This window comes from Polistes dominula, unplaced genomic scaffold, assembly GCF_049000335.1.
Source record: "Polistes dominula isolate Pdom_NZ unplaced genomic scaffold, Pdom_raw_medaka contig_79, whole genome shotgun sequence".
NCBI lineage: Eukaryota > Metazoa > Arthropoda > Insecta > Hymenoptera > Vespidae > Polistes > Polistes dominula.
Window position 1 is genome coordinate 216,045 of NW_028300916.1, and position 12,464 is coordinate 228,508.

At 29.8% G+C, this 12,464-nt stretch overlaps 2 protein-coding genes across 2 annotated transcripts; one reads left to right on the plus strand and one right to left on the minus strand.

The window, feature by feature from the left end:
• Positions 1-3,359, minus strand: LOC107074294 (zinc finger CCHC domain-containing protein 8 homolog). The gene is made up of 7 exons (XM_015335588.2): positions 2,902-3,359; positions 2,529-2,751; positions 2,084-2,406; positions 1,726-1,939; positions 1,451-1,628; positions 1,220-1,368; positions 1-1,129 (listed from the first exon to the last, which is right to left on the minus strand). Exons 1-7 carry the CDS (start codon positions 3,069-3,071, stop codon positions 680-682), a joined length of 1,707 nt encoding a protein of 568 aa, XP_015191074.1. The 5' UTR covers positions 3,072-3,359; the 3' UTR covers positions 1-679.
• A 262-nt stretch (positions 3,360-3,621) lies between these two features.
• Positions 3,622-4,953, plus strand: LOC107074298 (uncharacterized). The gene is made up of 3 exons (XM_089170639.1): positions 3,622-3,945; positions 4,014-4,303; positions 4,406-4,953. Exons 1-3 carry the CDS (start codon positions 3,770-3,772, stop codon positions 4,618-4,620), a joined length of 681 nt encoding a protein of 226 aa, XP_089026765.1. The 5' UTR covers positions 3,622-3,769; the 3' UTR covers positions 4,621-4,953.
• Positions 4,954-12,464: the final 7,511 nt, after the last annotated feature.

Below are 12,464 nucleotides of genomic sequence, written 5' to 3' on the forward strand. Positions count from 1 at the left end.
TTTTTTTTCTCTCTTTTTTTTATATCATTTTAATACGAGGTTTCACACTAAAAAATTATAGAGAAGTTTTCATTCCCTTTATTTCCCCCCCCCCACTATATTGCTTGGCAGTTATTTCACATTTGACGTTATGATAAATAATTCTAAACAATTTTTTTTTAATGCATTTATTTTAATCAAAAGCGAAAAGTGAATAATTTAAAACAACGTAGATGATTAATTTTTAAAATGCTTTTCTCATGGAATCTGATAAAAGCCATTTAGTCTTTTATTATATTTATATAAAGAAACAAAAATGTTAAGATTATTATTATATTTTTGTACTTTTAATGTGATGTTAAATAAGCATTGATTTACAAAAATTTATTTTCAATTTTGCAATATCGTACCATCTATGGCTAAATTATAAATATATTTATTGACTTAATCTACTACGGTCGAACAAGTCTTCCTTATCTTTTCTTTTCTCCACATTTTACAATATTGTTCACAAATAACCTGTATTTTCCACTTAATCTCTATCGTCTACAATAATGCATTATTATTATGCTATTATTATGCACGACGACATCTTTTATATTAAAATATTATGTACAAACTTTGTATAACAAATTATATTGGTATTGCAACTATTTCAATTAGATATAGTTCAATCCTGATTGAGATATTTTAATAGCTTTCACAAATCGCTATTAATTTTGGCCATAGTAGATCGTACCTTTTGTAAAACCTCGGACATTTGTTCGTATTTACCAGTAGAGTCTGGTAAATTTTCAAAATTTATCACGTCGCAAATATTCTTGGAAAATTTGTCCGATGACGGTAATTTATTAAAAGGAGAACTTCTTTGTACTATTGGTGTGCCCAAATCTATTGATTTTATGCTTCCTTGACTTGAATTTAATGAATTATGCATATTTTGTGAGAGATCGGATTGTGGTGTGTTTTCAATGGATGGTGAAGGTGGTTCCGATTTCGAAGTACTATTTAAAGAATTGCATTTGACGGGTGTTTCAAGATTAGATTGCGAGCTAGAATCTTCAAGCTCTACAAGTAATCGTTTTTTTATACTTTCCAGATCTGATAACGATGGTGAATTTGTCCTGGACAATGGCGATACACTTCCATCCTAAATAAATATATATTTTCCTAATTATTCACATGAACAACATGTAAGCATAGTAAGCATAGTAAGCATTCAAGATTAGTTATAACTTACAATAGAATCTTGCGATTGACTATCAAACGAACACTGCTCCAATGTTGATGACGAAGATTGAGGTTCTGGAGGTTTAGTAGGTGGACTTTTTGGTAAAGGTGGTATAAAATGTCCATTAATAGGTACCGTCTCAACAATAGTTTCGACTCCTAAAAATAACATGTCAATTTACTTAATAATTTCGATTTTTTATGGAAGAAGTAGATGGGAGGAAAAATGATAATAAATTACCACTTAAATCTTCTATCTCCATATCGCTAGATACTATAGATGAATTGCTTGTTGTAGATGTATTTAATTTTAATTTTTTCCTCTTATATCCTGCTGTTTTCTTGTCACCCATATATAATAGCATATTTTCCTTACTATGGGCATATTGTAGTTCACGAGTCCAAGCATGCATGTATTCCTTTAATCAAAATCAAAATCAAAATCAAAATCAAAATTTATATATATTTAATTAAATGATTACATTAAAATATTACTTATAAAAGTACTACACTTACATCCCGAGTACCTGATGGAGGTGAAACATTAAATCCAGGAAAGTCAACGATTTTGTTTACATCGTATTGAACTTTATCTTCTAGTATTATCACTTCTCCTGGTTCCTCATCAGGATCCAATTCTGGTGCTCCATCCGAATTGAACAGAGATAATCCTGAATGTTGTAAGCGTGCCTCTTCTAACCATCCAGGAGGATAACCAAGCGCTCTCATTCTATGAAAAATATATTCATTGTAAGAAATATCAAAATGTTAAATTTTATCTATATAACATTTGATCATCTCATATGCTTTGACAAGCATTTTTCTTACTTTTTTTTTTAATGAAAATTATTGAAATTATTATTTCTTTTTTTACCTGTAAATATGCAAAGGTAATTCATTATCTCTGAGGCCCAATGCGTTACGTAAATCTTTACTAATTTGACCAGGAATCAAGTGACCGAATCTTTGACCATCATCTAAATGATATCTTATACCTTTATGACTTTTTTTATCACTAAGCTTTATATTACGATTCTTAGTTATATTTGCATGGTTCCAAGGCAATACACAATCATTTAAGTTATGGTTTCCAGAACAATTAAAACATGAAAGTTTTCTACTACATACGTTTGTTTCTTCTCCAGTATTTATATTATCTTCTTTTCTCTTTCCATTTTCATCAAATAATTTATAAGACTAAAAAAAGAAAGAAAACAATGTATACATTGACCGTAAGCTATACGTTACAAATGCATTATGCAAAATACATTATGCAAAATACATTAATGCACAAAACTTTGATAAAAAAAAAGACATACTGTGTCATATGTAGGTACATCATTATTTTGCCATATTAAAGGCTGAGTATCCAGAGTAAAGAGATCTTTGCTGTTATCGCTTTCTGTATTAATTTCAATAACTTCACATTCTTTCGGTTTATCCCAAAATTCTAATATTAGGTTAGAGTAATTACTGCATAGATTAACATTCTTTGAATTAATCAAAGCCTCTATGCTTGCGGTTATCTCATGTCGAAATTTTCTGTAACAGAAACATATCGAACATGTAGCATTGTTTACATTTGTTATGAAAATTGTATTTTGCATTTTTGATGCAAATTAATGAAAGACATATGTATATGTAGAATTTCGTGACAGTTATTGTTTATTCTTTATAAAAATTAATACTTACCTAGCAATAGTTTCATTCTGAAAAATAACCTTAACTAGTGGCTGGTTCTTCTCTATTATTACAGGTTCTTCATCGGAAACAGACTCATTGCTTTTCGATTCAATATATTCTTGAACATCCATATTCCAAACTTGTATTGGACTTATCATTATTTGATTAATTTTACACATAAAAACTTGTATTCCTCGCTCTTCTCGATAAGTTTATAAACACTGATACAATGCCATGCAAGTGATACTATTTTTTTCAAATTTAAGAAAACGGAGAGAGATATGGAGTGAAAAAAAATCTACGCACGTAATTATACGATATACGGAATAAGGATAAATATTACACTTGTCACAATTTATTTTAAATACGTTTGTTAAATTACACTACACTGTAATGTTTTTTCGCCATATTAGATTTAGTCGATGGACGCTTTTACTAACGCAAATTATTGCCAACATAAATATGATAAAAATGAAATATCTGTACATGATAAAAAAAAGTAACAGGTTAGCCAATAATTTAATTGTGGCGGATGCGCCTTGCTATTTTACCAGACTTATAAATTAAAAAAATAAAAAAAACAAGTGATTTTTCTTTGGAAACCGGATTAAGAAAGGTGGACGGAAATTCTTATTGAATTATTCACGCCTTTTCGGGCAATACGTCTTTTCCTATTGGTGCAACTGTCAACCAATGAGATGTTAGTGTACCATCTGACGTCATTCTCTGGACGTCGCTACATATTAAAAGGAAAATAAATAATAAATGATAATTTTTGTATTGAAAGAATGAGCTTAAAAAAAAGAAATGTGTGTTTTAATTCAAATATATTGAGATTTATCGTGTGAATGTTTAAATTTTTGATTGATTTAGTAAAATGCCATTTTTAAAATGTATACGAATTTCTGCTAATAAAGAAAAATCGGAAAAAAGTAAAAAAGAAGGATTACGATGTTCCATATTTCTTCCAGAACGGAAAGGAATTTTAAAAGCACATTATAAAGGTGAATGGAAAGATAATAAGAAACATGGCAAGGGTACAGACGTAGACAGGTATTTGTTTAAATAATTTCCTTGTTAACTTTTCTTTTTGTATAGTTTGATGAACTTGTTATTATCAGAAATGGTTTGATGTACGAGGGTGATTGGTTTTGTGGACAAAAACACGGTTATGGCGTATTGAGTAAAATATATAAAAATGGTAAAATTCGTAAAATATACGCGGGTTATTGGATGATAGGAAAGAAAGAAGGTTTCGGTAATATTTGGTATGAGAATGGGGATTATTACGAAGGAAATTTTCATTGTGATAAACGTCACGGTTATGGTCGCATTTGGTACCAAAATGGCGATTATTATCAAGGATTTTGGAAAAACGATTTGTCGAACGGAAAGGGAATGTTTATTAAAGGTTTTACAAATTCGATATAAATACGTTTAAATAAAAAATATCTTACATTTTGCAGTAGCGATTTTATTTGAATATGTTTATTTTATTGAACTATTAACACAGGAGATGGAACAAGGTACGAGGGTTCTTTCATCGATGGAAAAAGAAACGGTTTAGGTACATTTTATCATTTAGATACTGGACAATGTCAATATGGTTATTGGTGCAACGATTTTTCTATTAATAGCATAATGCAAGATATTAATTGGCGGCAATCTGCTTTGCATCCAACACCATATCCCATACCGGAAACTCATATTTCTACCATTTGTTATTAATTATTCTTTTTATTTTCCGTTATTATTATAAATTCCAATAATCATTTTGCGAAATGATTTTTTATGAAGACAAACATCTTGAGTTTAATTTAGAATTTTCATTACACATTTGGGGGTGACGATGTTTGCTCCCAATTCGCAAACTTTGTTCTTTGATTGCTCTTCGTGTAATCATGAAACGTAATAATACTTAATAATACTTCGTTTCGCGTTAGGTCATTAACTAGTTTGAAGTTGTATCAAAGCATTCATCACGAGTAACAACCCTCGTCGCATGGTTTTACGTGGTATGCTTCATTAATATGAATAATAAACATTTAAAAACACGCTTCAGATTGTTCTCTCTTTTTTTCTTCTATTTTTAGTTTATATTAAGTATTATTATAATATTTTATTATTTCCTCGAAAATATTGATGTCAGTACTGAAAAATAAAACAAATTTGTCGATAAATAATGTATAGATTAATTCTACGCTTTTACCATCAGAGGCTCGTTATCATCAAAGTTAGTTTGCACATTGTACCGATAGATGGCAGTATAAGTTCATTGATCGATTGACAATATGGAAGATAATATTTGTATAACAACTCAGTGTTTGTGATATGTTCTATATAAGTGTATTTACAAGTTACTATGTATACATTTTAGATTTAAAGAGTGTTGTAAGTTAGCATAAGCTTATCAAATATTTGTTTGTAAAATATTTCCAATTTGTATAAATTTGATATGACAGACAGAGATATAGGAAAAGAAAAAGATAACCTCACTAAAAATATATATTTAATGTAACAATAATTAATATTCTTTTTTTTTTTTTTGAAGTGAAAACTTCTTTAGAATCTTTAGATAGTTTGCTTTATTATACTTAAATGTCTTACTATGTATGTATACATATATATAATATGTGAGACATTTGATAATGTGAGGATAGGATAAAACTAACAATAAGAGTCGTCCTTGGAAGATCCGCTAACGTAGTTAATCTTATCGATTTAGAAGAAAAATCCAACGACGTTTGTCTTTCCATCGTGCAAGTGGTAAGGGGTTTAAGCGAACAGAGCCAGGGTAAGGGCACTCGAGAACAAAGTGTTGGAAAACAAAGTTAGGCAACCTCAAATTTGTAGAGATAACATACACACACAAACACACGAAGAAGCATACTTTTCAAACGGAGGAACCCATTCAATGCGTTTACTATCAAAACTTCGATGTACTTCTAATACAATTTTATCATTTCTTGTATTTTATTCCAAAAGAACGGCTTATCCTTCAATTTCTTTTTTCCCGTTTTTACGAAAGATTCATTTTTTTTTTTGTAGTACAAATGTTTCCTTTGTCGGATGTATATACTCGCGATTTGTAATATATTCGTCGAAGGACGATTAAAATGTATTTTTGCGTTGTGTTTTTAATGTAAATTCGTTTAATTAAAAGCTTTGTCTCGTTAACGAGGTCTTATCTTTTCGCTTTGCTTCGCCGACTACGAGGAGGTTTATAAATATTTCATTTGAAAATGTTTTATCCTTGGTGTATCATTAAACTTCATACAAGTCAAAGAAACGATATTAAAAATATACCAGCGCATAAAATTTAACAAACACTCATTTTAAATTTAACTAAAACTTATTCTTAACATTTCTTATTTTTTTTCTATCTATCTATTTATCTCTTTCTTATTCTCATAGAACATTTCAACTTTTAGTTGAATTTCCTACAAAAAAAAGGGAAGTAGAAGAAGAAGAAGAAGAATTAATCGAAGAGTAGAATAAAAAACGTAGTTATCAATAATTTTGTAAGAATGGGAGAATTTTCGTAGTCGAAGGAAATCATTAGTAAGTTTCTCGAAAATTATCGAAAAAGTAGTATAAAACGGGATCCGAGCTTATCTCAATATTAAAATAGAACGGGTTTATAAAGAAACAATTCGTTCGTTCCTATAAAGTTTGAATTTTTTTCTACAAAAGAAAAATTACAAAGTAGAATCCAATTAATATTATTTTCCTTTTTTTTTTAAAGATTTATTTATAGGCGTGTGGGTTCAAAAGTTTTGAGCTTAAAAAATAAATTAAAAAAAAATGATATTATACAATATAAATGTAAGGTATGGAGGAATTAAAAGGATCAAATGATAAATGAAGATTTAAGAATGTCAATCATTGTCATTAAAAGTGTCTTTCATTTTGACATATCGATGAATACAGGTGCACATAAGAAACGTTCATAGAATTGTTGCACGCTTATTAAAAGCACGTTTTATACAAAATTTCTCGCACGCATATACAATATATTTATGTATTATCTATTTGTCCTATTTATACATACATACATACATACATACATACATACATACATACATACATACATACAAAAGAAAAGAAATAAAAGAAACAAATTAACAAAACGTATATACATACATTCATACGTAATGGTGTACATAAATACATGTATTTTTATACATATCCTTACGTAATATATTTATATATTTATAATATTATATTACATTCTTATAAGCGAATTTTTTTTTATTTTCAAAAAATATATATATATATATATATATATATTATATTATATTATATTATATTATATTATATTATATTATATTATATTTAACAAAATAGGAGAATATAATTTGATACGACGGATTACAAATGTGTTTATGCACAGCGATGAATTTTCGTTAATTGCTATAAAATTTTTCTCTCATTTTTTTTGTCTTATTTTGTCATTAAATAAAAATAATCTTTGGAAAGTAATATAAAATCGATAATCGTCCAAAATTTCATTTTTACGAAAAGAAATAAATGACGGATTTTTATATATTTGTCACCATTTCAATTATATTTACAAGCTCGTGTTTTTATGATCGATCTAATTCATTTTGATTACAAAACTACGTCATTTTGAACTAACACGTTTGTTCATCGACCCTACCACCCCCTTTTCCCCATCTCCAATCGATATCTATGATACATTTATTTACACAAAAGATTTTTCTTTCGCTTGCTTGGCTTCTTCGTTTGTTGTATTTTTTTAGTCTTATTTTTCTTTTATCTATTATTATTATTATTATTATTATTATTATTATTATTATTATTATTATTATTATTATTATTATTATTATTATTATTATTATTATTATTATTATTATTATTATTATCATTATTATTTTTATTTTATTTTTTGTTTTTCCCGTTAGAAAAATCTTTCTACAGATATTTTGATTTATACATAAAGCTTTTATTCCTTTTCAAAAGAAAGATAAATAAAAAAAAGAAATAGTTTTGCTGATACTGTTTGTACTTGTTTTAACAAGCAAGTTGTTTTTCAACGAATATTATAAAATGTGAATAATATTGAAAGGATATTATATTAGATGTAAATAAATAATAATAATAATAATAATAATAATAATAATAATAATAATAATAATAATAATAATAATAATAATAATGATGATTATTATTATACATTCGTATGTACATAGGATACGATTGAATCGTCTTGTATTTTTCAAAATCCAATCAAAATGAGGATCTTGAATTTGTGTGGTGTTTTTCGTTAAATAAATGGTTAGGATTTTGTAGTTTTCTTTTTCTTTTCAGATTGAACGACCAATTGATCGGAATCCTCGCGATTTACGCAATCTCTGATAGCTTGTAAAATGATACCAACTCTTCGATCTAAAGCGGTCAAATGGGGTTCCCATAAAACTGGCGCTACTGGATCCCGAGCCATACTTTGCTTCATGGCTACGCTCAGACGTGTCGGTCCATTGTGAAATCTTTAAACAAAAACAAATATTATTGTTATACGAATGAAATAAGAAATAAAGAAAAAATATGAATTTTTGTGCCCATATACACCTACTATATATACTCGTATAGTAGGTGTTTTATCGTTACATTCGATCGATACGAGTTACGTTCTTACGTGGTGATAAATACGAATTAGATATAATTAGGCTTGCTTCCTTCTAAGTAGCGCTTCGAATGAAATCGTACTACTTGTTAAAGAAACCCACACGGTGTCCATTAAATGTGATATTATAGGATAATAACTTCCTGCGACTACTTCGTTGCCGAGCACTTTATACTACTGTCAAAAGGGATATACTGTCTTCAGCTAACAGATCGTATCGTAAACGGTCATCGTTCCGATCCGATCCGTTTCGTTCCGGTCTGCTATATATATTTAATTCGTATTTATCATAGTGAAACGTAAATCTGATCTCAAACGAAAATAGGATATAAAGTAAAGAGAATAATTTTCATTGAAATTATTTGATTCGTCGACATTGTAATCCTAAAACGACGATGTTAGGATTTATTCAATTTTTTTGTTCTTTTAACAACCGGTGCAAAGACTCGTAAAAAAGTCAGGATCGCGTAGAGATAGAAAGAGAAAAGAGCTGCTGTCCGAGGAGAGAAAAAATCCGAGAGAACGAGGACTACTTTAGCGCGAATTTATCGTTTGCTCGTATTTTTTGGAGGGTTTTTTTTTCGTCAGGATGGTAACACGGCACATTCGAAAAACGCATCGTTCCTTCATGCCAATTTCGATAAAACACTCTAGATTCCGATTCCGATTTGGAGGAAAATGTCAACATTTTTGTCTCGCAGTTATAAAAATAGGAGAACTCACTTGAGTAATGTAGCCAATGTGCTTTGTCTGATCATGCAACATTGTAAGATTGGTGCTAGAATAGATGTCTCATCGTGAAATGGTTTTCCAAAGCCACGACCATGATCAACGTGAAGGGTGAACGTGTCGTTCCCGAATATCTTGAATGTTTCGTAATGATGTCGATCCATATTTCCAGTTAGAAAATCGAAAACCGACATGTCCATCAAATCGAGTAGTCTTCTACCCTCGTCATAAGGTGGTATCTCTTTCACCAGTGAACAATATTGCGAGTCTGCCAAATAGTTTTGTTTTCTCATTTATTTCAATCGTTAAATAATTACTAATAATAAGAGGAGAAAGATAATCAATACCATGCTCCCATTGAGCTTTCCTCCGTTTGTGATAACTTCTTCTCCAAGGATGCCTCCAAGCCTTTCTTGTAGCGAAAGATTTGTTTGGCAGGAAAGCCGCAAAACTACCCTCTAAGGTGTCCGGATTGCCGCAAACTGCATGCGCCGTGTCACAGTAGTAACTGCACTTTCCGTGAAAACAAAGGTTACCTGCTGGACTAACGAAGAAGGTCTTCAGTAATTCGCCATCGGCTATGTTGTAAATTTCTGTTGTTATGTTCAACGTTCTTCCTGTCACCGGCATTGCTCGTCGAAAACCAAACAATCTACAAACAATTCAAGAATTTTGGTGTATAATTTCTTGTAAGATTATTATTTTCTGAATTTGTTTGTTCTTTTTTAAAAAAGGTGAAAATCTTACCTGTCGAGATGAAAAGATGCGATTTCTGCCGTGTGTCTCTCGAAATCGGTAAAATAAAAATGGTTTGGTAAAGTTTGTTGCTCTCGTGGAAACCTAAAAGAAGACGAATATACTTGAAACCGTATTGAATTGAAACTATTTACGCACAAATACACACACATACACATAATTATACATATATAATTAAATGAAATTAACGAAATCGACACGTTAGTATCGATTACAACCTGGGCTACCCTCGTTCTAATTTGCTTGATATAAACATTTAATTAAATATATATCTACTGATCGATTCTGTTAATTAAATCGAACATGTTGCTATAACGTCACATGAACTATGTCAATGAAAAACAATTCGATTATTTATTATTATTTTTATTTCTTTTTTTGTGTGTGTAAATACATGCCTTTATTTGAGAAAATTCTTGATAAAAAGAAACAAATGAACATTATGTGAGGTGGGGTTAGAAATGTTTCCACAATTGCAAAAAGGTGAAACACTTTTTAATCCCAGCGTGTCACAAAGAGTTAAATATTAGTTAACATTAAATAACAATAGAAATAGAAATAAATAAAAGTACGTATATTGGTTGATATTGCGATTGAAAATCTGCAAGTTCGTATGGTTTGATTTAGAAGAAAAAGCCCAGGTATAAAAGAAAGGAACGAGGATAGCTAGAGCTACTTTGAGAGTGGGACAAAATGCTAATACAAAATCCCCAAGTTTTATTGGTTTCTGGGTCGAAGGATCACCACATAGTGTGGTGAGAACAGAGAGGAAAAAGGGAAGAAGAAGGAAAAGGAGAAGGAGAAGGAAAAGAGGATGGGGTAGTTGGGTGGTTGGGGTGAAAGCGTTGGCTTCTACGAGAGCATGGCAAACCCTCTTCGTGATCAAATATTTACTCGATGAGCTCCCAGCTGGTTTTACGGGGCCACCCGGTATACGCGTACCTACTGCAGACAATAACCACCGAACCTAAAATTCGAGCACGTCGCACGAATTCCTTTAAAGCTAGCGGAAGAGTACGTCTACTATTTTTTTTGTCTTTAAAAAGAACAAACGGATATTTTTCAAGCGTTTTCCGAATACGAAATCCATCGAGTGAGTAGTAGTAGTATATTCTATTTCATCGCTTTCAATTCTATCTTCGATGAAAGAGCATTCATTCGGGATCTTTCACTTTCGTTCCGTTTCGTTGATCGAATCTATAAAAAAAGAAAAAAGAAAAAAGAAAAAAGGAAAAAGAACAGCCGTGATACTCCAAAGACGTAGATTGATTTATCCTCTCTTGACGAGAGAGAAAGTACGATTGCTTTTTTCTATCCTCCTTTTTTTCTTATCTTCTTCTTTTCGTTTGTTATAGTATTTCTTAATTAATTTGATTTTTTTTTATTTATTTATTTATTTTTTTTTTCACATGACATAAACACAGTTAATAAATTTAAATCACTTGCAGGTTTATTAATGATCAATGGACAAAAATTTATAATTTATTATAATAAATTGAATATATTTTAAGTATTGTAATAAATATATATTATGGGTGTTATATTAAAATACATTTACAAAGTTTATACGAAAAGATTTCATTGTCAGATATCCCTTAAAATTGAGTTTCTTAGAGTTTATACACAAATGCAATCGAATTATGCACAAATATATCGAACAATTGGAAAAAGAAAAAAAAAGGAAAATAAGAAGAAAGAAAATCTCTAAATTCGTCCTATGCAGTCGACAACTTTTCCTTCCAAGCCGGACTAATTAATACATCGGTGGTACTGTAATTAGTGCGTAATTTGCATCTGATTAAAAGTTAACAGTCGTTTGCGCTTGTCTCCAACCGAATCGCGTCACCACCAGTAAAGGTGGCTTTCTTTCGAATCTATATAATCTATATATATATATATATTTGTCTCTTTCCTTGATACGACTTAACTTCCACTTTACTCGTGAGAATATTCTATCGTATCAAGGGTTGTTTGTTTTTCAAACTTTTTCTTTTTCTTTTTTTTTTTTTTCACGTTCCTCACGATTGTGGGGAAGGAAAAAGGAGGGTTGGGTTGGTAGGATGATACTGGCAAGATGCGAAGAAGAAGAGGAAGAAGAAGGAAAAGAAAAAGAAGAGAGATAAGTATCGATAGTTGAAAGGAAGAAGGTTTATGAAATTCAAGTGAATCTTACGCTTTACGAACTTACTAAATGGAATAATAAATGGAATCTTGAACCTAAGAAGAATTAATGTCGATTGATTTTATATTAAGTTGAATTTCATTGAATAATAATAATAATAATTATTATTATTATCATTCGATCACGAAGAATTCGATTAAAAAGAGATTTAACAAAAAATACTATTTACTAATTAGAATGATACGTGAAAAATGAAGAAATGATAATATTTGTCAAAAGTAATAGAGTTTCTTTTTTCTTTATAAATCATTGTTATAA

What these genes read in the sequence shown, in the direction of transcription:
- LOC107074294 (XM_015335588.2), bottom strand. Translation starts at nt 3,071, where the DNA reads ATGTGTAAAATTAATCAAATAATGATAAGTCCAATACAAGTTTGGAAT. An exon ending in GGAGATAGAAGATTTAAGTG is followed by an intron (nt 1,369 to 1,450) that starts GTAATTTATTAT and finishes TGTTATTTTTAG; the next exon opens with GAGTCGAAACTATTGTTGAG. An exon ending in GTCAATCGCAAGATTCTATT is followed by an intron (nt 1,130 to 1,219) that starts GTAAGTTATAAC and finishes ATATTTATTTAG; the next exon opens with GATGGAAGTGTATCGCCATT.
- LOC107074298 (XM_089170639.1), top strand. Translation starts at nt 3,770, where the DNA reads ATGCCATTTTTAAAATGTATACGAATTTCTGCTAATAAAGAAAAATCG. An exon ending in AAGGGTACAGACGTAGACAG is followed by an intron (nt 3,946 to 4,013) that starts GTATTTGTTTAA and finishes TGTTATTATCAG; the next exon opens with AAATGGTTTGATGTACGAGG. An exon ending in AAAGGGAATGTTTATTAAAG is followed by an intron (nt 4,304 to 4,405) that starts GTTTTACAAATT and finishes CTATTAACACAG; the next exon opens with GAGATGGAACAAGGTACGAG.